Source organism: Squalius cephalus (assembly GCF_949319135.1).
Source record: "Squalius cephalus genome assembly, chromosome: 1".
Lineage (NCBI taxonomy): Eukaryota > Metazoa > Chordata > Actinopteri > Cypriniformes > Leuciscidae > Squalius > Squalius cephalus.
This window is the reverse complement of record NC_137122.1, coordinates 66,341,117-66,368,302: the sequence shown is the minus strand read 5'-3', so window position 1 is coordinate 66,368,302 and position 27,186 is coordinate 66,341,117. Positions and strand designations below refer to the sequence as shown.

General features: G+C 37.7%; 1 protein-coding gene and 1 long non-coding RNA gene across 2 annotated transcripts in view; one reads left to right on the top strand and one right to left on the bottom strand.

Moving 5' to 3' along the window:
* Window positions 1-27,186, bottom strand: part of LOC307159631 (uncharacterized protein) — a 732,752-nt gene that overhangs the window by 495,366 nt on the left and 210,200 nt on the right. The window contains exons 17-19 of the mRNA XM_079873101.1: window positions 17,827-18,000; window positions 3,910-4,083; window positions 3,504-3,677 (exon numbers count right to left, since the gene is read on the bottom strand). Coding sequence (XP_079729227.1) covers window positions 3,504-3,677; window positions 3,910-4,083; window positions 17,827-18,000 — 522 coding nt within the window. The remainder of the gene's footprint in view (window positions 1-3,503; window positions 3,678-3,909; window positions 4,084-17,826; window positions 18,001-27,186) is intronic.
* Window positions 6,465-12,137, top strand: LOC307159736. The gene is made up of 4 exons (XR_013821438.1): window positions 6,465-6,531; window positions 6,621-6,681; window positions 11,522-11,640; window positions 11,765-12,137. It is a non-coding gene; the product is annotated as an uncharacterized lncRNA (long non-coding RNA).

The following is a 27,186-nucleotide window of genomic DNA, read 5'->3' as shown; positions in this document are numbered from 1 at the left end:
GGTTATAGTAAATTATTTCACGGACCCCCTGGCACTTGAGAACTGAAAGCCTCATAAGAAATTATTATTTCATGTTCAAAATTTAATAAAGAGATTGATGAAAAAAAAAAAAGAAGTATATACTGTATATATTAGGGGTCAAGTCAAGTCAAGTCATCTTCATTTATATAGCGCTTTTAACAATGTAGATTGTCTCAAAGCAGCTTTACAGAGATAAGCGTATAATTTAAGGTAACAGAGATTGTTTCGGCTTTACAGCAGAGTTAAGTTATTTCCATCTAAAGTTAGTTTTAATTGATTTGGTTCCGTTGCAATGATCATTTGTTATTAAATTAGGGGCCGCTAAGACGACACCATTCTCTCTACACAGACTTTAAACGCGAACCTGTGAGAAACGCTGATGGCGTTCACATGCGCATTTAGAATGGGTTCTATAGTTATGTGCGTTTGAATATACGCAGGTTTGGAATTCCCTACAAGCCAAGCCTAAACAAAATACTTGTCTTTCCTTATAAATTATTTTATTTTATTTTATTTTATTTTATTTTATTTTATTTTATTTTATTTTATTTTATTTTATTTTATTTTATTTTATTTTATTTTATTTTATTTTATTTTATTTTATTTTATTTTATTTTATTTTATTTTATTTTATTTTATTTTATTTTAGGGGTGACCCCGAATAGTCGAAGATTCGCTGCTTCGATTGGAGGAGCCTGATTCGATTACCGATCTCACGGTCGATTTAAATCTTTAACAATGTCTGGGATAAGAAAATCTAAAGTGTGGATGTACACCATCAGAAAGGATATTCTCCAAGGCTGGATTTAGCATCAGGAAAACCATGATCGCACTTCTGCCGGCCAACGTTAACAAGTTGGGTTTCCACAGGACATTCTAAAATGCTTAACGTGAAAAAAAAAAGCTTTTAAAACACTTAAAAAGCACTTTAACGTGGCTTAATGCATGAACACAGTACACACTTTATTAAGAAACCACTATGTGCAGATAAGCAGATGAACCCAGAATATGAACGCAATGCGTTCCTCCTATAGTAAAGCGTTTTCTTCATATAATTTGATATTATAATTTAACTATTTTAGGAGATTAAGTTGTTAAACGTTTTTCACGTTAAGTGTTTTAGAATGTATTTTATCCGTGCGCACAATTTGAAAAGACTCCAGCGGACACAGACAGAGTGAAAGACTGGGTTTGTTCTCTCGATCAGCATTTATTGTTGTTTCTGCAGTTAAAAAGACAAAGTTGAAAATTCTGGCTACTATCGTTATTTTAATAATTTCTTTATTTTAATTTTATTTATTGATCTGTCAGGGTTATCTAATCTAACTATTTGTGGCTTGTGTTTTGAATGTTCCCCTGCACTTTAGGCATTTTGCACACATTTGCTCATCTTGTGACTTGATTCTGATTTATTTCGTTTTGTATTTTTATTTATTAGAAAGGTATATTCTGTTCTAATTTAATTTAGTAAATTAACTATTTATTTTTTCGGTGCATCGATGTTGTGCTGTACTTAGAGCCTGCTCGCACACGTAATTTAGCCGATTTAATTTGAATTGCATGTGAAATGCAAATCCTGTCTGCAGTGTGGCCTTTCTGGAGTTATGTTATTTCTTAGTTTTATTGATCCAAAATGTTTTTATAATTTTTTTTTCTATATCTTTGTGTGATTTTCTGTACATCGCGTCGAGCCATTAGTCTGGGTGTTTGATGAGAAAAAGATGAAATGTAGTAGTTGCAATAAACGCGTTCAGAATCCGCACAACTGCAGCAGCGGAGGACTTTTATTCTGCTGAGCGGAGCTGAGGAAGAACTGATGACGGGACAGTTTGATCTTCGGCTGACAAATCAGAGGAAAGGAGCGTTTCATTCCCGCCTATACGTGTAGAAATCAAATATTCAAGCTGTTTATAAATGTTTCTACCTGAGAACGAAAAGTGAAAAATCAAGCTGAATACTTGTTTTTAGTTTTTTTGAAAAAATAAAAAGACGAAAAAGGAAGTGTTTTCTCGTTTTTCTACTTTCAATATTAAATCAAAAGACGAATGAACACACGACACGGTCCGTGTATCATCTGATCATTTCATTTCCTGTTTGGAATGGAATAACGAGAAATGAAAAGACGGATCGTTTATTTGGTGTTTCGTTTAGTTTAATAAACGGAAAATGAGATTTCGGCTCGATTTCTAATTTTTCGTTTGTGGTTTACAAATCGGTTTATGGCTTTGATATTTCGTTTGCACATGTGGGCGGAGCTGAAACGGCCCTTTCATCTGATTGGTCAAACCGCTTCGTCTTCAGTACAGCCAGAATAAGAGTCCGTACGGCACACTCCCATCCCACTTTAAAGATGAACTGAACTGAAGAAATCAACATTGATAACGTGTTGTTTATGACAATTAAAAGTAAATTACACTAAAAAAAAAAATATATATATATATCAATATAGCTTTTTTTAAAAGCAACACAAAAACTGCGTTTGTTGGTGTAAGAACGCTGGCCGTTCTGATGACGTCACTGGAATGGTAGGACCTGTGAAGGTACAGAGGCGGCTGGAGCTGCAGGTCCTACACACACGAAAGTGAGTCGTTGTGGTCACGCGTTTGAGCCTGTGAGGGACAGGCCAGTAGTACCTGACTACCACCACAAGGAGGACGATCAGTTTCAGGCTCCACCTACAGTACAGGGTCGTGTGGGGGGAAGTGACTGGTGCGGGCGCGGGCGCGGGCGCGGGCGGAGCATGGACACTGCACCGGAGTCAACCTGGAACATTTATTTCTGAAATGCGATATGGAATTAGACCATATTGCATATATCGATATAGTTCAAATTTGTGATCCTTGCTCCCCCCGCCCCCGCTCCTCCTTTTCCACTCTGCGTGCGTGTTTAGAGCATATTATGTTATGAGAGGCGAATCATGACTACTTCAGAAAACCCAGCACAATAGGGACTACCAGGCAGTGACACAAGTGTACGCTGAAATAAAGTCTTTCACCTCAGAAACACGGACTTTCTTGTCCTGTCAGCCGTTATCCTGTTCTCGTAGCGCACTCTTCAATTGCATGCGCAAATGCGGCGGCGCGCGCTGTATCGCCTCACTGATCAAGCTTGTTAAGTTAGCTGCACACAAAATGTTAAAATCAAAATACTGCACAGATACCTCTTACTATGGACCTAGCAGCTAACGTTATTTCTGCGAGTTGAACTCCCTGCATCAGCAATGTTTCCTGACACGATGAACATAAGCTAGCTTCAGGGTGAGTAGAGGGACATTGGATTCTGTTTACAGACCTGCTGCGGTTTAGTTAGCTGCTAGTAAACGCATTATTATCGATAAGCCTCAGTTCATCTTTAACCCCCTGTGAGCAATAGGGGAAACCCAGAAAGTGCACTGCTATAAACAATGAAACATAAGCCCTGCTGTCTTCAAATAAATAAACTTCAGTCACACTGTAATTGCTGTACAGTATAATGATACTAACTGTAGGTTCTCCAGCTTGAGTTGTGGGTTCATCAGTAGATCACTGAGGTTTTTCACTCCAGAGTCTCCTAGTTTATTCCCGCTCAGGTCCAGCGCTCTCAGGTGTGACGGGTTTGATTTCAGAGCTGAAGTCACATCAGAACAACCTTCATCTGTCATATAAAAGCCTCTTAAACTACATTAGCAGAGAGAGAAGAAAATAAGACAGAAGAAAAGAAAACTCTTTATTCTGTAAAGTCACATCATATTCATAAGCAAATAAAACAGAGAGAGGAAGAGAGATCTTCACCTTTATTTCACCAGATCACAAAATACTAAGTTTGCACAAATACAATGTTAAAGTGTTTTAGTTTAAACTGTTGAAGTGATTTTAAGCATTTTGATTCTTGTATGTGAATGTGACTGACCTCAATCTCTCCAGTTTACAGTGTGAATCCTTCAGTACGGCACATAAGTGCTTCACTCCAGAGTCTCCTAGTGTATTCCTGCTCAGGTCCAGCTCTCTCAGGTGTGACGGGTTTGATTTCAGAGCTGAAGTCAGGATGAGACTCTGTTCCTCTGTAATACTGCAATCATACAGACTGAAGACAGAAAGAGAAAATGACTCAGATCTATGATGATCAACTAACGTGTTCATCTTCATCCAGCAGACTTTTGCTGACAAATAAACAGGGATATCAAGGTAAAGGTAACATGGAGAAAGACTACACATTGTTCATTTAAATATACTACCAACACTGTAACAATACAAAGGTTGAAATTGTTGATGTATTCATGTTTACACATTCATTTCATTTTTAAAGGGTCATGAAACCCCAAAACACATTTTTTGATGATGTGACGCGTGACCTTTCCAACGTGATGATGTAATACGTGACCTTTCCAACGTGATGACGTAATACGTGGCACATCTCAGAGATGGTACAAGACGGGCATTTGTGGTTAAAAAGTATATGTATGTATATATACCCCCTTTTTTTGAATATGTTGGGAAGTTGACCTTCCCAGACAATCCTGAGTAAACTTAGTGTCCCACGTTTTTTGCTGCAAATGACTGGGCAGTTCTTGGACCGTCACTCACAGCTATTAGTTAATGTGTTTTTATTTTGTTGTTTTTCCTTCATTGTTACTATTGAAGGGTTAAAATTTAAGAATCTATTTCAGATATGCTTCCTTACATAACATCACAGTGAAGAATAGCTTTTAAGGTTAAGATCTCAGCAAAGTTGCAATTCCTGTTTTCTTTAATGGCTCTTCGAGCCCCAGTTTCACTCAGACTGATGGGATTAGCACACGAATGATTCACTGAGAATCTCACCTTTTGTTACCTTAACCTGTATACTCATTTACATGCTTTGTTTGAATTTGTCTCCACCCCCAAAAGTCCCTCCTTCTAAAATGCCTATAAGACACCATGTAAAGTTATGTTAGACAGATCATGTTGGAAGTTTCTACAGCCGCGTACAGAGGAGTTCTCAATAAAGAATAACTTCAGTTGAACGCGATCCCGACTGTCTCACTGGTCTCTGCTTTGAAGAAAGAAAAACTTTACAACACTATGTTGTTTGTCATTTATTTTTTGTTGATTCTTGGTGTTTATGTTTTTGTATATTTTTTCTTTGTATGTGCAGGGGAACTTTGTTAGTTCTTATTTCATGTTCAAAATTTAATAAAGAGATTGATGAAAAAAAGAAGAAGTATATTCTGTATATATATATAAACCAAAATACAGTGAATAGTCTTCTTGGCGCGCCTACTTTTGAAAGTCAACATTTAGATTATGTGAACTAAGTTAAATGCATTGTAAAGGCCTAGGTCACTCTGGAATAAATCACAACGTGTTTCATGATAAAGAGTGACTTTAGTTTACAGTCCGGAAAATACAGTAGGTTATAGTAAATTATTTCAAGGACCCCCTGGCACTTGAGGACTGAAAGCCTCATAAGAAAGCCCTGTCGAGGCTCTTCCCCGGTGCGGGTCGTGTCGAGCCATTCACTGCATGAAAAGTGGGATTTTCGTCAGTAATCGCGGCACTGTAGATTGTCGTGGAAGTTCAGGTTTACGACTGCACACAGCAATTTGCAGGCAACACCGAAAACTGACGTGAATTGTCAGAAATTGACGTGGACCTTGCTTGGCAGTTGTCCCCCCATGACCCGCCTCCCCCTTATTCTAGGGGAGGCTTTAACATGTAAATGAAAATGCTGTGAGCTATACAAATGCAAATCAGGGCAGGGGGAGTTTTACCCCAGGTAACATTTTTTAAAAGGTATTTACTTCATTCTAAGAAAATCTCTGGTATAAATAGATCAGGCTCAGTATAGCCTAATAATAGACTCTTCAATTTTAGCTTAAATTGATATATTTAATGAAAGTAGCTAGATTAGTTACTATGTGTCATTAGCAATGGCCAATGTTATGTAAAAAAGACACAAAACCATTTATTTGAACAATTAATTTCAATCAGGCTTTGCCACAAAGGTAAAATGTGCATTCCATGCAAACAGCATCACAATCTCCTAGAGCTCAACCACTGTGCATAATACAACTGTTCACGAACAGAAGATTGTATTTGACTCATGCTGCATTCACATACGCAATGACAAGAATTATGCCTACTGTACATATAGAGTTACAACTACGATTAGAGTTGTTTGCATAAAATGTACCGTGAACATTCGCATGTTTGCCCTGTGATAGGCCACATTTTATCTCTATAAATACTATTTTCTCAATTCTGTGCATATATTTTTACTTACTTAGATCAATTGACATGATGCTGATAATGACGACATTGTGTGTAAGTGACGTTTTTCTATTCTGGCCTAGTAGTAGTGTAAATATACCTCTTTTCTATTTTGCATTAAAAATGTTTGTGGCCCCTTTAAGAAATCCCTCTCTTCTCGCGATACTATTCACTTGTGCTGGACGCGTGCGCGCGACCAGAGAAGCCATTTTACACTGTTCAGGAGAGCTCCATGACGGCGCGTGCATCGATCGGATTCTGTGTTATACGTTCTTCTTTCTTGGTAAATATTACTCCAATATCTTTAATATGCACAAATAAGTTGTGAAGCGAAGTTAAAACAACATTTGATGTGTACATTTTTGTTTATAGATTTATTTGGAGCGCATGTGTGACGAGTGAACCTCGTGGTGATCGGACGGTAAAGGATTGGGTATGTACGTTTCATGGTTTATGGGGGAAATTACTGATGGCATGTTTATTTGATAAATCTGTTAATGAGTTGAATCTATATTCTTTGATTATACAGTATAACTTTATGGTTTAATGCATATTTCTGGTTCCGCATGGCATGATTAATCGTGGGTTGTGGCTTTGTTAAAGTGCTTTCATTTCTCTTGTAACTTAGGCCTACCTCACCACTGCCGTATTCCAGTTTGTGTTATCGTATTTAATTGTAACATATTTTGGTTTGGAGAAATCAATTTAAATCTGACCTGTTGCAGTGTATTACACTGTATTTCAGTTTGAATTGAGTTAAGTATTCTGTGGATTTGGGCATTGATCCACTGGTTAAGCTTTTTGTGACATTTGATTGTCATCTTCAAATTTACTGTAAACTGTTTCTACATCATCATCATCATATTCTTTATTCAGGACATGCATAAAAAATGGTCCATAGCACTATACAAACACATAGTAATAATAATAAAAATAAAAAATAAAAATAAAATCTACAAGTCAGCAGTCAAAATTCCACAGACACAAAGTTCAAATATTAGCATATAGACTAAGACGCCAATGGTTCCACAATCTCGAAGTGAACCTAACTGCACTCAATGCAGGGTTCACTAGTGTTGCGATGATGCTGTTATATGACTCTGCTAATCTACACATACATCTGTACATGAGATTCCTGAGTACAGCAGGACACGTAAATACATTAACACTTACACACATTTAGCTCGCACTGCCCCATCGTGGTAATTTAAGCAGCAGCAAATCCATCAAACCATCATTGTATGCCACATTGAGTTTCTACATACTGCTTTTTTTATAGCGCCGCCACAAGTGGGCAGTATACATCGGAGTGCAAAAAGCTTTAAAAAGTGTAGTCTTCACAGATCGTGAACACATACTAAATTTGCGATTCAGCATATTACCTTGTGCATACAACATACAATACTGTCTATGAATGTCCCTATCATCAGACAGGTCATCAGTTATATAATGTCCTAATTATTTGACCTCATCACACACTTTAAGTAAAATACCCGACAGATAAAAGGCAGGAAATAAGAGATTATTGTCCTCCCTGCTTCTAACAATCATTATATTACTCTTCTTAGAATTGAACGTAATATCAAAGTCTGAGCCATATTGAGAACATACCCTTAGTAGCTGTTGATGGCCAGCACTATATGGACAAAGAATGACCAGGTCATCCGCGTACATGAGGTGGTTAATAATGGTGTCCCCAACCATACAGCCTGTTCCACATTTGTTTAACAACTTTGATAGATTATCCATATAAATATTAAAGAGAAAGGGAGATAAGATGCTTCCCTGCCTAACTCCATTACTTACATTAAATGAGGCAGACATAAAGTTACCCCATTTCACATATTAACTGATGGGCATACCAAAAGGCCAAGATTCTCACTAAATATTTGGGAGCCCCTCTGTTACGCAATTTGTAGAATAATTTCTCATGATTTACCCGATCAAAGGCTTTAGATGCGTCAATAAAACACATAAAGATTGTTGAATTATGCCTGTTATATAAATCTAGAACCTCCTTTAGGGCAAAAATACACATATCAGTGCCATGTTTAGGTTTGAAGCCAAACTGATTATCAGAAGTCAAGACAAAATGTTCTAGCCGATTCAGTATAATCCTCTCCAAAACCTTGGATAAAATACTGGCTAAAGCTATAGGCCTGTAATTATCCAAGCTGTTGATCTTACCAGCTTTTTCTTTAATGATAGGCACTAATGTGACAGATAAAATAGAATCAGGTAAAATACCATGGACTAACAACCCAGTAAAACAAATAGCAATTAGGGGACAGAGTTTTCTACTTGCAAATTTTAAATGCTCCGCAGATATCTCATCCATACCGCATGCCTTATTATCCTTTAGCAACATAATTGCGTCATATATTTCTTGAGGTAGAACAGTTGCATCTTCATTACTGTCAGTGTCAATATCACCCATTATAAAATATTTACTTTTTACACAATTAAACAGCTCATAATAATGTTTCTGCCACAATTGAGTAATTTCTTCCGAGCCATTGACACCATCAATATTCGTTGGTAACGATGTTTTACAGTTATTCATTCTTTTGATTTCTTTCCAGAACTCAATAGGACTGTTATATTGCAGCTTTCTTGCCAGCAAGTCCGACCTCATTGTGTTTTCCTTCCTCTTAATGAAACGTAGAGCATATTTAAACTTTGCATTTGCCTGTTTCTTGTGTTCAAATAAGGGACCCTGTTTATGTCTACCTGACTCATCCCATGCTTTATAAGCCTTTCTTGCCTCGGCATGTATCTCTTCCACATAGTCATTCCAACCTGGCTTGACTTTGTACAATCTGTGTGTCTTATACAGGGGCCTGCTCGAAACAAGGAGGGACTTCACAATATTCTCATACAGGGTGCACAGCTCAATACCATGTTGAGGATTCTTGCAATTAATATCATAACATGCCATAGAATCTTTAGGTAATTCAATGTTATTCAACAAGATGCCAGACTGAATATAATATTCTTTAAGGTCCTCCTCCTTCAGATTAGACCAATCTATTTTCCCCACACACGTTATCTACAGACACAAAAGCAGGTATATCGCCTAAACTTACAGAAAAAGAAAAAGGCACATGATCAGTAGTGGCAAATTCGTAATTAATTTTTATGGCCTCTATAGACGCCTCATGTGCGTCAGCCGTGCAAATGCAGTGGTCTAGCCATGAAGTTGTGTGCCATGCCTCACTGATATAGGTGTAGCTACTATCAGGCAAGAGCACTTTGCTAGAAAGAATTAAACCATTGTCAAAACAGAACTGCATTAAATGTTTGGCAAATAAAGCGCTGCCATCAGAAACATCTGCATTCATGTCACCCACAATAAAGAAGCACGTGGAGGCATTATCTTGAATGAAAGACATAACACAAGCCAGCCTATTAAGATATTCCTCTTCATTTTGAGAACACTCATAGGGTGTGTAAATGTTTAAGATAATGAAGTTTTTATCACCACAATTAAACTCAATTCCTATGGCCCAATCAACATCCAGTCTAACCACCTTAACCAGCTGATCATATTTTTTATGCCATAACAGGGCAACACCACCAGGTATTCTACCATGAACAATTCTGGTACTCAGGTCAGTAGTAGATTCACCCGCCCCATAAAAGTCTTTATGCAGGGAATTAAGACCCTCTAAGTCCTGCTTTGGTAAAAAAGTTTCTTGAACACATAGTACATCACAGGCCTCCAAGAGTTTATCCACTACTAGGCAGCGCGATTTGTCTGCTTCACTATGCCCAACGCGCAGTCCTTGTGCGTTATATGACACGATATTGATATTCATCTATGTTTATTAATCCCGGGCCACAGCCTGACTGCTGATCCCCTGTGAAGCTACAGGTATAAGAACAGACACAGAGCGCTGCTGCTTTTGGCCAGCCTCTCCTCCTGAACTATGGGCCGCGCTGCCACTGTTAACTTTGGGTCTGCGAGCCTCAAAATAGCGACGTACATAGATAGATTTCATCAACTGCGTTACATTCAGCAGTAACATGAAACGAACTGAATCTGTTGCGGGTAGAATCTTCCGACACGTCACAGAATTGCCTAGTTTTTCAGTCAGATAATCACGCAGAGTGACCGCATCAAGATCCGGGGAAAATCTAGTCGCAAAGACACTCACCAGCTTAGTTTGAATTACTGGAATGTTACTCACTGTGCCGGTACCAACTATTCCCATTCTGCGCTCTCGCTTTAGACGGGTCTGCGTGCTGCCATCAGGTATCGGTTGCATGGCCACTTTTGGGGGCTTCTGAGGCTTACGCCTCCCTTCCTTCACGACAATATTCCATGCTGGGGACGGAGGTTGGATACTCATAGCCTCTCCCAGAGACTGTCGGACAAGACCCGCCGACCCCTGCGTTTCTCTCTCCTGAGATCCTGACGCATCACCAGCCCGGTCAGAAACTCCGCGGATTTCCTCAATATCCGTCATCCGGCGATCTAGAGCCGCAGTAGCCGCACCAAGGTTTTCACTCACGCTTGCCTGCGTTTCCAGAACTCCCCTTAAAGTAGACACTTCCCGACTCAATCATTCCATCCTGCCGAGTAACGCCGAGGCATCCATGTTGCCAAACCCAACAGGTGGAAGTTCATCCAGGAAGTGTGAGACAAACCTGGGAATGTCTTCACCGCACTCATTGAGCAATTTCAAACAGTCCTTGATATTATTAACGTCCTTCTGAGCGCCTTTGTGTTTGACATTGCGTTGCGTTGTCGGGCACAATTCAAACAGAAGTCTCTTGGAATGCTCAATCCAGTCAGAGGAGAAATTGTTTGAGGCTAGCAAAACAATTTCATCCTGTGATAGTGTCTTGATTTTAATAGAAATAAAATTTAAAAACTCATCTTCCACTATCACTTTCCCATTAGAGGTTTCATACACCTCGGGTTTTGTACGAGAACATACAGCTCCAGCAGCACGCAACACCGCCGCAGCCGCCATCAATAATTATTATTAAGTTGGCTTAATCTCGCCTTTAGCTAAATTTAGCAAACAATGAGTAATTCAAGTAGTCATATCAAGCCAATTATCTGTTTTTAAACCATCTAAACAACTGACCTATAAACAAATTCATCAATGAAGCTGTGAATAGAACCCCAATTTCAAAAAGCATAGTTTACTTCCGGTGTGTATTTCTTCAGTTTCACCCGGTTGCATTTTTTCTCCTTTATTGTTTAATTTTACTGTGACTTATGTTGTTCTTATTAATATCACTCTCATTTAATTGTTTTCCAGCTGCCTTTAAGACATATTACGCAACAGTGCGCAGGAGCTTCAGGTACAAACACCCAGATCTTGCATTGCAGGCGGAAGCTGTGGAGAATTCAGCTCGGAGTCGAGCGAGAAGAAAGACGGTAAGATTTATTAGATTAGATTCGTTTTTGGTCAATGTGACTATTTTTCAGGCGCATTAATAGATGTGTTGTGTCCATACGCAGTGCGTTGCGCAATACTGATTGTCTTTATTGTTTTTTACAGCTGCTAGAAGCGAGACAGAGTGTGCTAGCTGAGGATGAGGTGGGCCTTTGGAAGTGCGCTACCATAGACCTGATGTCTGATGAGGAAGACGGCATCGTCGGCGGGGTGTCTGGATGGATTGTGCGACCTCCGTCCTTTCTCAGCCAGGAGCTCACCGAGCTCTGTACCACGCTGCAGTCGAGATTAGAGGCGACTCCAAAGTACAGGGCAACGCACCACAGACGTCTGCAAAATGGACCGAATTCAGACAGAATGCTGCTAGTTACCTACAGCTCTAAAGCAGAAAACACACACTTCACGGTGCTGTGGGATTTTGGGCTTCTCATGAGCTTCCCATTTGTTGTGTGGGCAAATCTCCTATGCTTTGTACATATATGATATATGCAGGGGCAGCCTTAAGCATCTGGGGGCCCGTTTCAATAACTAATATGGGGCCCTGCCCACATAAAATGTAAACATGAGCAGAAAAAGGATTCTTGTTGGCTTGCATCATATTTTATTACACGCAGTTTCAGCTTCATGAACAGGCACCACTGGCATATGTACGTTTCATTTCCTATTCAAATTATTTCCCTGCTAAAAAAAAAAAAAAAAACGTTTTAACTAGGGATGTGCACGAATTTTCGAATATTCGATCTGTAATTATTATTCGAAAAATAAAATACTATTCGAATCTGATCGAATTTATGAAGCCGTAAATACTTTGTGGGTCGTAAATGCAGTGAATCCCTGATAAATCCCAAGCACTAACTCGCAGTTATAATTAAATGCACTGGGTGGCACTGTGGCGCTTGTTTAACAAGATGTTTGTATTTGATCATAATGTCGTCGACTGCCTCGCGAAGTTTGGAATTACTAGTCGAAAATGAGGTTACTAAATGATTTTACCAAATGGAATTACTTTTGATCAAATTAATTAATTAATCTGGAGTTATAATATCATCACCACAATGAGAAATCACATGAAATCCAAACAGCAGTCGACTGAGGAAAGACAGCTGTCCATCACTGCATCACGATTGCAGGTAAGCAGCTGTAGTGCGAGTGATCCGAGATGATAACTTATCTAATAGCAAAATGATTTTGAGACATATTCTTCCTTTAAGTTTTCTTTGAGAGAGGTTTAAGAACAGAAAACGCAGTTTGCAGTATAACAGAATAACAGTTTGCGCTGCTTGAGCTTATATCCTTTTGTTCTTTATATTTTTTTGTTTACACAGGCCTACTGTTTAATGTTTTCAATTAAAAGAAAACTTTAACATATATTGTAAGATTGTTGTGTATATTGCAAGCTTGTTGTGTATATTGCCTAATCGTAAGCTTCTTCAGAAATGGTGAAAAAAAAAAAAATGTAAAAAATAACGTCTTTTCGTTAAACGTCATTTAAATAAACGAATATTCGAATTTTATGAGCCCGAATATTCGAATGCAATATTTTTGAAAAATGCCCATCCCTAGTTTTAACCTTACGGAAAAAAGGCAAAGTATAAACACATAAACTACCGGTATTTATTTACTTCAGATCACCGTTCGCGGGGGCGGTAAACGGTCGCCATGGTAACCGCGGCGCGACTCAAGTTCGACCAATCAGAGACGTCAGTGTTTTGCTTAGAATTATGGGTATTGTAGTATTTCTCCAGAAGATCGCAAATAACAAGGTTGATTTTTATACTTTGTGGCTTTTATAGGAGCAGAAACTTTCGTTTCACAACCTCGTAGCTCGTGGTCAATCTAACTTGGATGGTTTAGGGGTCTCCAACCTTTTTTAGCTACTTTTTAAAAATGAAAGTGGCCGAGAGCTATATGCAATAATTAAATCTCTTAAATAATGTCTCATAACTCTCATATTAACAACTATGCTAACTGTTTTAGACCTAAACGAGTTATTGTAGGCCTATATATGTCACCCTTAATTGAAATAAAAAAAATATTATACTGTAAAAACACAATTATTGTTGATTTTATAGTGCATCATAACTAGAGATGAAATGGTATGAAAATGTAATTTCATGATTATAGTGAGCAAAATGAGCATGGTTATCACATAATCCTGTTCAAAAAGTACTAATACTATACACAATAAAATCAATTCACCAAGTTTTATGTCGAAAACCAGCAAATAACAAATAAACTTATACCATCAATATGCACTTTTTGTTTACATAAACATTAAAATAGTAACATTAAAAATGATGGCCACATTTGAAAGGAGTGTCTTGCAACATGTTATCTACTAACATGTACAAGTTCAAATAAAGTTTTGACAAAAAAGTTTTTATAAAAAGATAAACCTCGCATATTTCAGCCTTTAAATCATTTTTATAAAAAGAATGATTCAAAAAAGACAAAATACTGACATTTACAATGCACATTAGCTTATCTTTTATTATTAATAGTAAAATTCGGTCCGATTTTCCTGTGGCGTCTGTCGTTGCTATAGCCTACCATGCGCTCTCCACAACGACAGAGAAGTTTTAATAGCTAATGGATTTCCACTACCGATAAACGCTTGCTGTAGCTCTGCTAGAACATTTATTTACGGAGAATAAAAAAACACCCGTAGTTTGGGTGCACCCCCATCCTTCATATTGACTCGTTGCTCCTGGAAAAAAAAATGAGCGCGTCGCTTCAATTATTTGAAATAATGAACTTGAGCGTGCAAAAGACGCGATATGTGAACGGCCCTTGGCGAGCTACCTCCAATCAGGCCACGAGTTACTCTCGTGAGCGACGTGTTGGAGACCACTTTAGACATTATGTCTGAAAATAAATATCCTAGGGAGAAAATGAATGGGATTTTCCTGTTCTTTTGGGGGCCCCCTTGGAGGGCGGGGCCCGTTTCAATTGAAACGGGTGAAACATAGGTAAGGCCGCCTCTGGATATATGATATTAGTTGTGTGTTTGTGCTAATAAAGCTCTTTCTTTGAATAAACAGTCCCTGGCAAATTTTCCTTTCCTCAATAAATTCATGTCCTTGATGATGGTAATAGTGTAGTCCATAGGATAACAATGACATGAATATACAACATAACGTCATATATATATATATATATATATATATATATATATATATATATATATATATATATATATGTGTAAGGGATAATGTATAGTGAGCCGGTTGTTATAGTGAATAACAACCCCGACAGGCTGAACGGGATCCCGACGCGAAGCGGAGGGATCTTGAATCAGCCTGAAGGGGTTGTTATTCACTATAACAACCGGCTCACTATACATTATCCCGCTTATTACATGGCTACCTACAAAATAAATAAATAATTTGCCGCGAATTATTGATTTAAAAAGGGGTTATTGATTTAAAAACGATTGTATTGCTTCCGCTAAAGAAAATAGTCCGTTCCGCGTCCATAGCAACGCGCTGTTTTTCATGGCAACGGTCTGTTATACTTCGCAGCGGTCTGTTATAAAGAAATAACAGACCGCATTCTATATTGGAATTCAGCCAAGCCATAAATATATATATAATAATTATTGGGTGGGGTTTAAATTTATAAATTTATAATGACCCAGGGTCACCAATAGTAACAGATCTGCCAACCAATCATGAGTGATTTTTCTTGTTTAAATGTACTGGTTTCAACCAATACTGAGTGAGGAAATTCAAGCCATTCTCTGGCAAGGCGCGGGCGCTGCTATTCATATGCTAATTAAAGCCATTATCACCTCCGCGCGCTCTGCACATACGTCATGGTTCGTTTCCGTCAATATGTGGCACAGACGAACGCGGCGTTCACAGGCTGTAAATTGTCGTTAACTGCCGAAAATTATGGAGATTTCCGGATGTTTACGGGGGACGAAAATCCCACTTTTCATGCAGTGATTAGTCTGGGTGTTTGATGAGAAAAAGATGAAATGTAGTAGTTGCAATAAACGCGTTCAGAATCCGTACAACTGCAGCAGCGGAGGACTTTTATTCTGCTGAGCGGAGCTGAGGAAGAACTGATGACGGGACAGTTTGATCTTCGGCTGACAAATCAGAGGAAAGGAGCGTTTCATTCCCGCCTATACGTGTAGAAATCAAATACCCGCGGGGTCTTAAAAGCATGGAAAATGTCTTAAATTTGATAATCTCAAATTAAGGCCTTAAAAGCCTTGAATTTGGTATACTAAGTCTTGGATTTCGTTACAAAGGTCTTAAATTTTGTTTTGCCTTTTCTATGATTAAGTTCATACCGTAACAAAATTAACTGTTACTAATGTAGACTAATTAAAAATTAGTCGCTTAACGTTGAGTGCACCTCGCGCTCCACGTCATTAAAGAACACGCAAAAGCGTGCGCACCCGTTACGATGGTTACTAATCAGAGCTTTTCTGTTAAAACAACATGTTTTCTACCCGGTCTTTTCAGTAGTATCTGGCCACAGCCATCCACGCGCGCTCTCTCTACATTGTAGAAGAAGCGCGGATGATCTGAAAACACAGACAAGCTGGAGTTCAGCGATCTTCATTTGAGAAGATCTGTCACGAGCCGCTTGCGCTGTTAGTGCGACTAAATCTGTGATCAAAATGCAGGCTGATATACAGCAGTGTTTTTAATGTTGATCATTATGCGAGCAAGAATGCAATGTTTCCCGATATCCACACGATTTCAAATGTGACATTGATTTTATGCAATAAACAGTAAAAAAAAAAAAAAGTAACATTAAGTGATGTACTACATTTTAAACAGTATTGTCAGGCTTATTGCTCTATTTTGCAACAAAATCTGTGGCTTTGACAAAGACAGTGAGTTACCGCCACCTACTGGCGATTTTAATATCATATTTTTATTAATATTAAACGTTTTTAACATTGAATATTTATTCAACATTGTTTTATTTAAAACATTTTTTATATTTTAAAGGTATTATAAAGGTGAAAAATTAAATGGAAAAATCGATTAAATGGGGCAAATATTGTCCCTTCATGGAAAGATGTGACTGCAGTCTAAGTGGAAGAGAGGGGGTACGGCACTCTAAAAAATTGGAGAACTAAGGAAAAGGGATATGTAGAATTGCACAAGTGCTACTGCTAAAGAGTGCAATGTCAATACAGCCTGTTAGCTTAATTTTAATTTCTCATAAGCTTAATCGAATTGGCCTAGAGAGAATAATTATGACATTTTCTGTCTAAAGACTACATATAAAATAGCTACCAAAATTAAAGTAACTGCAGTTTGACTAAAAGTAATGACTAAAAGTTGAAAAAAATGCAAACACATTTCGTCAACTAAAACTATGAAAGGCAGAATGACTCAAATGTGACTAAGACCAATCAGCATTTTCGTCTGAAGATGAAGAGTAAGACTAAATCAAAAATGGCTGCTAAAATTAACATTGGCCTACACAAGTGCACGCTACAACGCTGTTGCGTATGTATTAAATATGACTGATAATTTAAATAAAATGTTTTATTTAATTCAAGTAATCTACTTGTACATAATATTTTTTTAGGGCTTAAAATGTATACAGATTTGACATTTTCCCCTCATACTTCTGTCGGAATTGGTACGAAGTTGGCATTGAATTTCATTTTAAATGGTATTAAAAAGGTCTTAAAAAGCCTTGAATTTAAGTTGGAGGATCCTGGGTGTACCCTGTTATAATCAGGGTATATTAAATCAAAAGACGAATGAACACACGACACGGTCCGTGTATCATCTGATCATTTCATTTCCTGTTTGGAATGGAATAACGAGAAATGAAAAGACGGATCGTTTATTCTGTGTTTCGTTTAGTTTAATAAACGGAAAATGAGATTTCGGCTCGATTTCTAATTTTTCGTTTGTGGTTTACAAATCGGTTTATGACTTTGATATTTCGTTTGCACATGTGGGCGGCGCTGAAACGGCCCTTTCATCTGATTGGTCAAACCGCTTCGTCTTCAGTACAGCCAGAATAAGAGTCCGTACGGCACACTCACATCCCACTTTAACCCCCTGTGAGCAATAGGGGAAACCCAGAAAGTGCACTGCTATAAACAATGAAACATAAGCCCTGCTGTCTTCAAATAAATAAACTTCAGTCACACTGTAATTGCTGTACAGTATAATGATACTAACTGTAGTTTCTCCAGCTTGAGTTGTGGGTTCATCAGTAGATCACTGAGGTTTTTCACTCCAGAGTCTCCTAGTTTATTCCAGCTCAGGTCCAGCTCTCTCAGGTGTGACGGGTTTGATTTCAGAGCTGAAGTCACATCAGAACAACCTTCATCTGTCATATCACAGCCTCTTAAACTACATTAGCAGAGAGAGAGAAGAAAGTAAGACAGAAGAAAAGAAAACTCTTTATTCTGTAAAGTCACATCATCTTCATAAGCAAATAAAACAAAGAGAGGAAGAGAGATCTTCATCTTTATTTCACCAGATCACAAAATACTCAGTTTGCACAAATACAATGTTAAAGTGTTTTAGTTTAAACTGTTGAAGTGATTTTAAGCATTTTGATTCTTGTATGTGAATGTGACTGACCTCAATCTCTCCAGTTTACAGTGTGAATCATTCAGTACGTCACATAAGTGCTTCACTCCTGAGTCTCCTAGTTTATTCCAGCTCAGGTCCAGCTCTCTCAGGTGTGACGGGTTTGATTTCAGAGCTGAAGTCAGGATGAGACTCTGTTCCTCTGTAATACTGCATCTATTCAGACTGAAGACAGAAAGAGAAAATGACTCAGATCTATGATGATCAACTAACGTGTTCATCTTCATCCAGCAGACTTTTGCTGACAAATAAACAGGGATATCAAGGTAAAGGTAACATGGAGAAAGACTACACATTGTTCATTTAAATATACTACCAACACTGTAACAATACAAAGGTTGAAAGGGTTGATCTATTTATGTTAGTTTACACATTCATTTCATTTCATTTAATCTTTAAGGTTCTTTCATGTCAGTGTCACCCTTGGTTTGCTCACTGGGTCAAATGTGTTTATGTCGGTTGTTTTCAGACACATTGTCTACTTGCTAAAACTTTATAGTAAGGTTTCATTTGTTAACATGAACTACATTAGTTAACATGAACCAATGATGGACAATACTTATACATCATTTAATAACCTTAAAGGGTTAGTTCACCCAAAAATGAAAATTCTGTCAGTAATTACTCTCCCTCATGTTGTTCCAACCGCGTAAGACCTTCGTTCATCTTCGGAACACAAATTAAGATATTTTTGATGAAATCTGAGCCATGTCTCACTCCTCCATAGGCTGCTATGTGACCGAAACTTGCTGGCCCAGAAAAGTTATTAAAGAGATCGTTAATATAGTCCAAGTGACTCCAGTGGCTCAATCTTAAGTTTATCAAGCGACGAGAATACTTTTTATGCGCAAAAACAAACAAAAATAACGACTTTATTCCACTATTCATTTCCTTCTCTCTGGACCTCTAGTTGGTTCGCGTAGTCTTTTTGCGCAGCGCGTCTGTGTTACACGTCACCACGTAGGCTCACTATTGGCCGACGCCGGTCATGTGTGTGATGCGTGATGACGTGCAACACAGACGCGCAGCGCAAAAACACTACGAGGCCCAGAGAGAAGGAAAAAAAAAGTGGAATAAAGTCGTTATTTTTGTTTGTTTTTGCGCACAAAAAGTATTCTCGTCGCTTGATATACTTAAGATTGAGCCACTGGAGTTACTTGGACTATATTAACGATCTTTTTAATAACTTTTCTGGGCCAGCAAGTTTCGGTCACATAGCAGCCTATGGAGGAGTGAGACATGGCTCAGATTTCATCAAAAATATCTTAATTTGTGTTCCGAAGATGAACGAAGGTCTTACGCGGTTGGAACAACATGAGGGTGAGTAATTACTGACAGAATTTTCATTTTTGGGTGAACTAACCCTTTAAGTTTAAACATTTACTAATACATTTTTAAATACAAAAGTTTTCTGTTAACATTAGTAAATCCTCTGTGAACTAACATGAACAAAGAATAACTGTATAAACTAACATGATCAGATTAAGGACTAAAAGTATTTCCTTAAGCAGAAGACAATCAAACAAGTTTTGTAAAAGGTAGTTCATCTGCTTTAGTGCTGCACCGTGAGGCAGTGTCGGTGTATTTTATGGATGGCTCGGCTAAACAGGCCAATAAGAGACTATTAACTACTATTATTGCTTTTAATTATACTAATGTCTGATTAAAATGTCTACAAATGTATAAAACTGATCAGAGATCAGGTAAAACCCACAGAAACTTGTTCAATCTCAGTGAATCTGCATGATTCATGGGTTCACAGAGATCATCGCCCCCTAGTGGTGAACCATTGACATTTTTAAACGTTTTGAAACAGTTATGACGTAACGAAGCCTCGTTTACTGAAATCATGTGACTTTGGCAGTTTGATACACACTCCAAACCACTGATCCGAAACAAAAGATTCGTAAAGGTTTCACAGCTTCATGAAGCGTGTTTCGAAAGCGTTCACTAGCGTTCAGTCAACTTACCTTCAGTGGATCTTATTACAGGCAGATACTGATCACAGACTTTTAAAATGCACTTATTCGGTTTTTACAAGTTACAGTATATGTTGCACCAAAATTAGATATTTGTGAAATACAAAGATTAAATTGAAAGCAGTTATGAACAGTTCTGATCCTGATGTCAGAAAGAAAACATTGTTCTGCCTCTACAGAAACTGATATAATTATTGACCCATGATCAAACTGTCTGTCTTAATCAAATATTTAAAGCTTGATATCACCTTTTTAATTTTGTGTTATTAACCTGTTAACCTTTGCCAGTGCGCCGGTGTTACGGATCAACTGGGGATGCGCGCGTGCACGCAGATAATTTTACCTGGATTTCCAGCAGATGTTGAATGGTGACAGATTCGTCACAGCGAATCTTTCTCTGAGCAGATTTAAAAGCTTTCCACGTTATTGGTAAATGTTTGTATCATATTGGGACACTGTTGTTTACTCTGTCTCTGCTCCACTGAATGTTTTAGACGCCTTTAAAGGAGAACTCCGGAGAACAAAATAATGTGCGCGTGGTCTGTGTCGTGAAATCTTCCCTTAAAGGAGAACTCATTTTTTTGTACATTTGGAGTGCTGTCAATACAGAGAACAACGACAAAAATCGGTGTTGCCTACACCGTGTTATCCTCTTTTTAAAATTTGCACCCTGTTGACTTCAATGGGGCAAGTTTTATACTTGCTTTTAGCCTCTTAACATCCTTGATGTGCCATTACAAGTGCACAGCTAATGTGAGTGATTCCTTCAGAGTGATCACGGGTGAATCTGACTGCAGTAGATGTGAAAGATTTGAATAAAAATTATGTTATTTCAGCCAGCACACATACCTGTATTTACATCCTGTTTTCGGTCGAAGTCCATAGTAGTCGATTGTCGAGTTCAAGCGCATAGGTTTAGTACGTATGATCACGTGCGTGAACTCGACAATCGACTACTTTGGACTTCGACCGAAATACAGGTATGTATTCACCCGTGTTCACTCTGAAGGAATCACTCACATGGCTGGGCACTTGTAATGGCACATCAAGGATGTTAAGAGGCTAAAAGCAAGTATAAAACTTGCCCCATTGAAGTCAACAGGGTGCAAATTTTAAAAAGAGGATAACACGGTGTAGGCAACACCAATTTTTGTCGTTGTTCTCTGTACTGACAGCACTCCAAATGTACAAAAAAATGAGCTCAATGTTAAAATTGACCGGAGTTCTCCTTTAAGGGAAGATTTCACGACACAGACCACGCGCACATTATTTTGTTACATTCGTTTCAATGAAATTGAATATCTGACGACAACTGTAAGTACATTAAATAAATTATGCTATTGACATTGTGTCTTTGCAGTGCATGTGTATTCACAGATTATTGTTATGATGCCAATTTGTGGCTTAATTTAAATTGAGCAGCAATACTGCTGTGGTAAACAGGATGTCAAGCATTTATTTATTATTTATTTTAATGTTACTGAGGAATGAATTAAAGCATAAAGCATACAGTAGGCTACACTCCATAAATGTTCCTAAAGAGTGTTGAAAATTGAGAAGCCAAAGCTTATGGATCCAGTGAATTACCCACAGCATTTATTCAGGGAATGTTCAACAAACATATTTATTAGCTAACAGGTATGAAAGCAACAATAAAAAATAAAATAAAATAAAAAATAGGCAAATGTGCATGCAGGACAGCTGTATTTGCCAACAGTGGAAGATCTGACCACACAGTCCCACCTTCAACATTCTGAACATTCAATCTAAGGAAGGGAGAACAAACTATAGACTAAGTTACATGTTAATGAAGAACAGTTACTTGTTTTGTAATGTATATGTATACATGTTTCTTACCCATTGGCCAGTTTGGCCTAAATACCTATGCTACTCTCCATCTAATGTAGTTATATTAGTAAATAAATGTCACAGTTGTATTATCTTTTTAAGAACAATTTAACACACCATCACCCTTCATTGTGAAATTTTCACATCTCCTCTTTATATAATCACGCTCCTTTCTTGAGCAGCGGTCGGGATATTGGTTATCCTGCAAAGTTTTTGATTTGTCTAACTTTAATTGCATCCATTTGCTGTGGCAGTATATGGCCTAACAACAATGACACTTCATTTAGAGACCTTTTAATCTGTTCCTAACGGTTAGCAGACAACAATAATGAAAGCACATGATGTGATGATTCATAACAAGTAAAGAGAATATGTTAATGAGATTCATGGTACCAGTCAAATGAAGAGAACTGGCATAATTTAAATTTATATTACATAAAAAGATTGTGTCATATTTCTTTTGTTAAAGAGGTCAGCAATAAAGTAAACAATAAAGCATTTCCTCGTTTTAGAGAGGGTCATGCTATTCGTGTGAGTGAGTGTTATACTAAGTGTTATATTACCACCACTGTGAAACTACAGTAAGAAATTACGATGATATTTTTTTGAACACATAATGCACAGCCTAAAAAAGAAACAGAGCTACAATGTCTTGTAGAAACACAGAGATATCAAAAATCTGCATATGTCTCTCATCAGTGGTGGCAATAATTTATTTTTAATTATTCATTCATGCAGGAGTGCATGCTGGGAGTTTTATACTGTCCTGGAACCCAGCATGCATTGCGACATGAAAGTTTTTACTGTCACCATTGTTGAGATTCATATGCTGATTGTTGATGTCTGTTTGTGTCTAAGACAAGCAGGAGATATTTTAAAGCACTATTAAAATATTATTTCAATATATTATATTTGGTTTCTTACTAACGCTATTAACGTGGCTATAATTCCGAATGCTTGAACATTTATGTTATAATTATTCATATGTATGCAGTGTCATAGCTACATCTCTGAGCAAGTTATGGTTATTTAAAAGTACATGCAACATGATACGAGTGATCGAGCACACTGTGGTATGATGGCCGCCGTGTGCGGACGTCGACCTCCAATGGCCAGCAGCGCGCACAAGACATCTAGCCTTTATATGATATCTATGGTTATTACTGGTAAAGTTACCGGGTAGGCTACCGGACATTTTCTCACCGGTTCCCAACTCCCAACATCTGTGCAACTGTCATTGTACTGTAGCCTATGTCAGTATTGCATTATCTCATCTCATCTCACCAACAGTTTAATACTTAACCATAGACTGTAAAAAATATGGACAAAGCGTCTGTGACGTCACCCATAGACTTTCTGAAGAACGGTTTTGAAGCCGTTTATGGGGGGTGTGGGCGGCGCCATCTTGGAAAATCTTGGGAAATCCTAACCCCGCCCACCTTCTAACGCAGCGCGCGTCACTCAGCTCGCTCTGCTACTCCGGTTATCTCTGTATATATTTTAGGCAACGAAATATGTTATAAAACACCATACTAACTCTTTTCGTTTTCATTTAAAGAAATCTTAAACATTATAGCCACACAAATGTGGTTCAGGCAACGCGTATTGATTATATTCACTGCACATAACGTTTGCCTATTTAAAAAAAACTAAATATAAAACACAAACCTGCCTCTTTTCGTTTTAAATATAATATAAAAATATTAAACATTTTAATATGGTCCAGGCAATGTGCATTTGTACTAAACAACAGATTTTGCAGTAAACAACATTACAGATCATATTCATGTATTAAAATTTTAAATGACAAAACCCAACCCAGTCTCTTTTTGTTAAATTTCAGTTTTATCAATATTAGCTATTATAAAAGTACAAGTAAAAGGTAAAGTTACAAGAAGCTATACAAATAAAGCAAACAATTCAGTCAAACATACAAAGTCAGCGCTCTGTCTAGTCTAACCATACAACGGTAAAGTTAAATAGCTTATAAAGTTATGAAACTTCCCCTCAGCCAAAACGATTGGCCAGGGAACAAATTATAGATTTACGAGACCAAAAATCGCCCGTTAGATATACACAAGACAAATTATATCTCATGTTTAACCACTACAGAGACGCCAGAGTCAGCGGCAAACGTCCGAACAAATAGCCGAGGAAAGGCTGTTCCAGGCGGGGTACATGAGCGCCGGGCGCCGGTCATCGCTGGATCTCACAACTGGATACAATTTTCATAAATCTTTATAAATAAACCACAGATTTGAGCTTTAAACAACTACATTCTTGCCTGAAAAACTCTTAAAACTACATTTCATGATACAGAAACAGTAGTATTATATTTCAACTGTATTAAAAAATGGCGCTTCTTATGTTGTCATTCTCCGTGGCGCAGCCTAAGCTGTAACGAGTTAGAAAAAAATTCACAGCCCTCATGGTTGTCAGGCACTCGGAACCTATCGAAAAATACAATAAAAGTCCATGGGACCAACCTGTAAAAACATGAATTTATGCTGTGAAAACGGAGATTTTAACATGGAGGCTATGGACATTTGCTCCCTTTTGGGACCTCGCCCTAGCGGATTTTCGATGTATTGCAGTTTTTCGCACTTCCGGGTAGGCTTCATTTTTCAGATCAGAATGTTACCGCTTGTACTTAAACTCACACATTCAAACGTAGTCAGAGAAGGGTAGTCTCATCTTTCTCTCCGACCACATATACGTTCCGAAACACTCAAACTGCGTTGCTTTCACAGATGCTTTCTTTACTACTCCAGTAATGTGCCGCCACATTTTTTAGCTAAAATCCAACGAAATGGCAGCCTGGGTTTAAATGTCAAAGAACAACAGTTTCAAAAAACAAACAAACAAAAAAAAACGCAAAGACCCGGCCCCTTTAGTTACTGTTGCTATGTCCGACAAGCTACACCGCGCTCACGCCAAACCATGATCTCACGCAATGAAAAACATCGCGCAGCAGAGACACTGACAACACACTGACAGACCCGGTTACTTTTGATATTAAACAAAGTCTCAACGTTAAAATTTTGTCATTTTTAAATTTTAATTTAAATTTTAAATTTAAATTTTAAATTTTTTAAAGAAATTTAGACTACCGTAACCGTTTTGTGGCTCTGTAATGTGTCTTGACAGATCGCTGTGGTGCCTCAGTTAAAGCTGCTCGTGAACCGATCATCTCTTCCTTCTAGTTAATTTATAGCATCAAATAAACATGAATGAACATAAGAAGTAATGTAGTTTTAACTGCGGAAAGATGTCAGTAGGCTTTAGGCTAAAACGTTGAACTCTCCTGACTGCTTTGTCGGACAAAAAAAGGCGGATTCGGGGGATTATGATTGGCCAGATCGCCTGTCAATCAAACTCCCCGCGAAGGGTCGATTCTCATTGGCTGCCAGGTAGATTGACAGTGTTACCCACCAATTGCAGAATTCACCCGCATTTGGCGTGTGGTCGGGTGTTAATTTCAGGCCCTGCCCATGATGCCACGGGAGAGGAGTTGTCATCGTTATATTCGAAAATGGCAGAAAATGGAGACGCGGCTGTTTTCAAGTGTAAATACTTTACAAAACACTTATTGTTTCTTTGTGGTTAAATTGTATTTGTTTAACATCATATAAGTAAATGATTGACTTGTTAAAAGTTTAAATAATGTAAATCGAGGGTACAATTTTGTGAATTGGCTGCAAAATTGACAATTTTATCATTATTATTACCGAACAGAACGAGCTAATGCCTGTCAGCTAGTTAACACTGTTTTATTTAAACAACGTTGTTGTTTCGCAGTTAAATGATAGTTACAAAACTTTTATTTTTATTTTACAGCAATTTTATTTCTCCTTTACCAGTGTTGATATGTAATATGTGTTGGCTACGTAGCAAGCTACTGTTATCAAGTGTACCTCAACTTGTCCATGCAACATTAATATTAATGTAATAATATAGATTGACCATGGTTCATCACTAATGTTAAATTCTGTGTTGATTTTGCAGGGGGCTGATGAACACACCTGTGTTCTTATAGAGTGGAGAGTGGCTAATGAAAGAGAGGAAAGAAAAGAAAGAGCGACGAGAGCATGAGGAGAGACGAGGACAGGAGGCCAGAGAGAGGAAAGATTCCTTCAGCTTTTAGAAATAATTGCTAAAAAAAAAAAATAATAATAAAGAAAACAAATGTTACACACTCTCTTTCCATTTATTTGTTAGTAAGTTCATTTTGTCATGCTGTTTTAGCAAGTTTTATTACAAAACACTTACTTTCCCAGGGATTTACAGTTGTAAAGTGTTTAATATGTGGAACTGAGTAATTAATATTTTTAAAGGGTGTTGTGTGTGCACTTATTTTGTGGCAGATTCCAGATGGTTTTTGAAACTAGCAAATTGCAGGTATATCTGAAAAATATGAGTGCCGCACTATAGAGAAATACCCACACATTCCAGACACCTTTAAAATGTATTTGCTTTATTTCCGTATATTATTTAACTTTTAAATGGATACAGAATACAAAGCTTAAAACAAAATCACAAAACTTTGGCACAAAGTAGTATAATAGAGCTTAAAGCACCACCAAAAGCAAAAGTTTTAAAACGTCGTCTTGAGGGAAGAAAATGAACGTCAGCAGCTTCAGTAAGGGAACCTTCACAGGTTTCTAAACGATCTAAAGGGACTTTCTTACTAACAATCTCATTTGTAGGGCATCACTTTAAAATAATTCAAAATCTGTTTCTTTAAAAGCATACGTACTACAAGATAGTAATTTTTGGATTTCCACTTGAATTTTTCCTACCCAAATTTAAAGTAAATAATTTGTAAAAACTTAGGCTCAAATATGTGATATGTAGCTAGAACACCAGCACCTCGATGTGCTTTTTTTCCACCCATGGTCGCAATCAGTGACTGGATGGACTACCGTGAAAGTCGGAGGTCGGGCGGAGGTCAGCTCCATCTTTAAAATATAGATGAAGAATTGGCGCAGTAGGTTGTAGGGCTCACAATCTGTAAACGTGTTTATAGTTTTTTTTTTGTTTTCTGTGTTGGCTTATTTATAAATATAATATGTATGTATGTGTATGTGTAATACATATGTATTATATGTATATGATC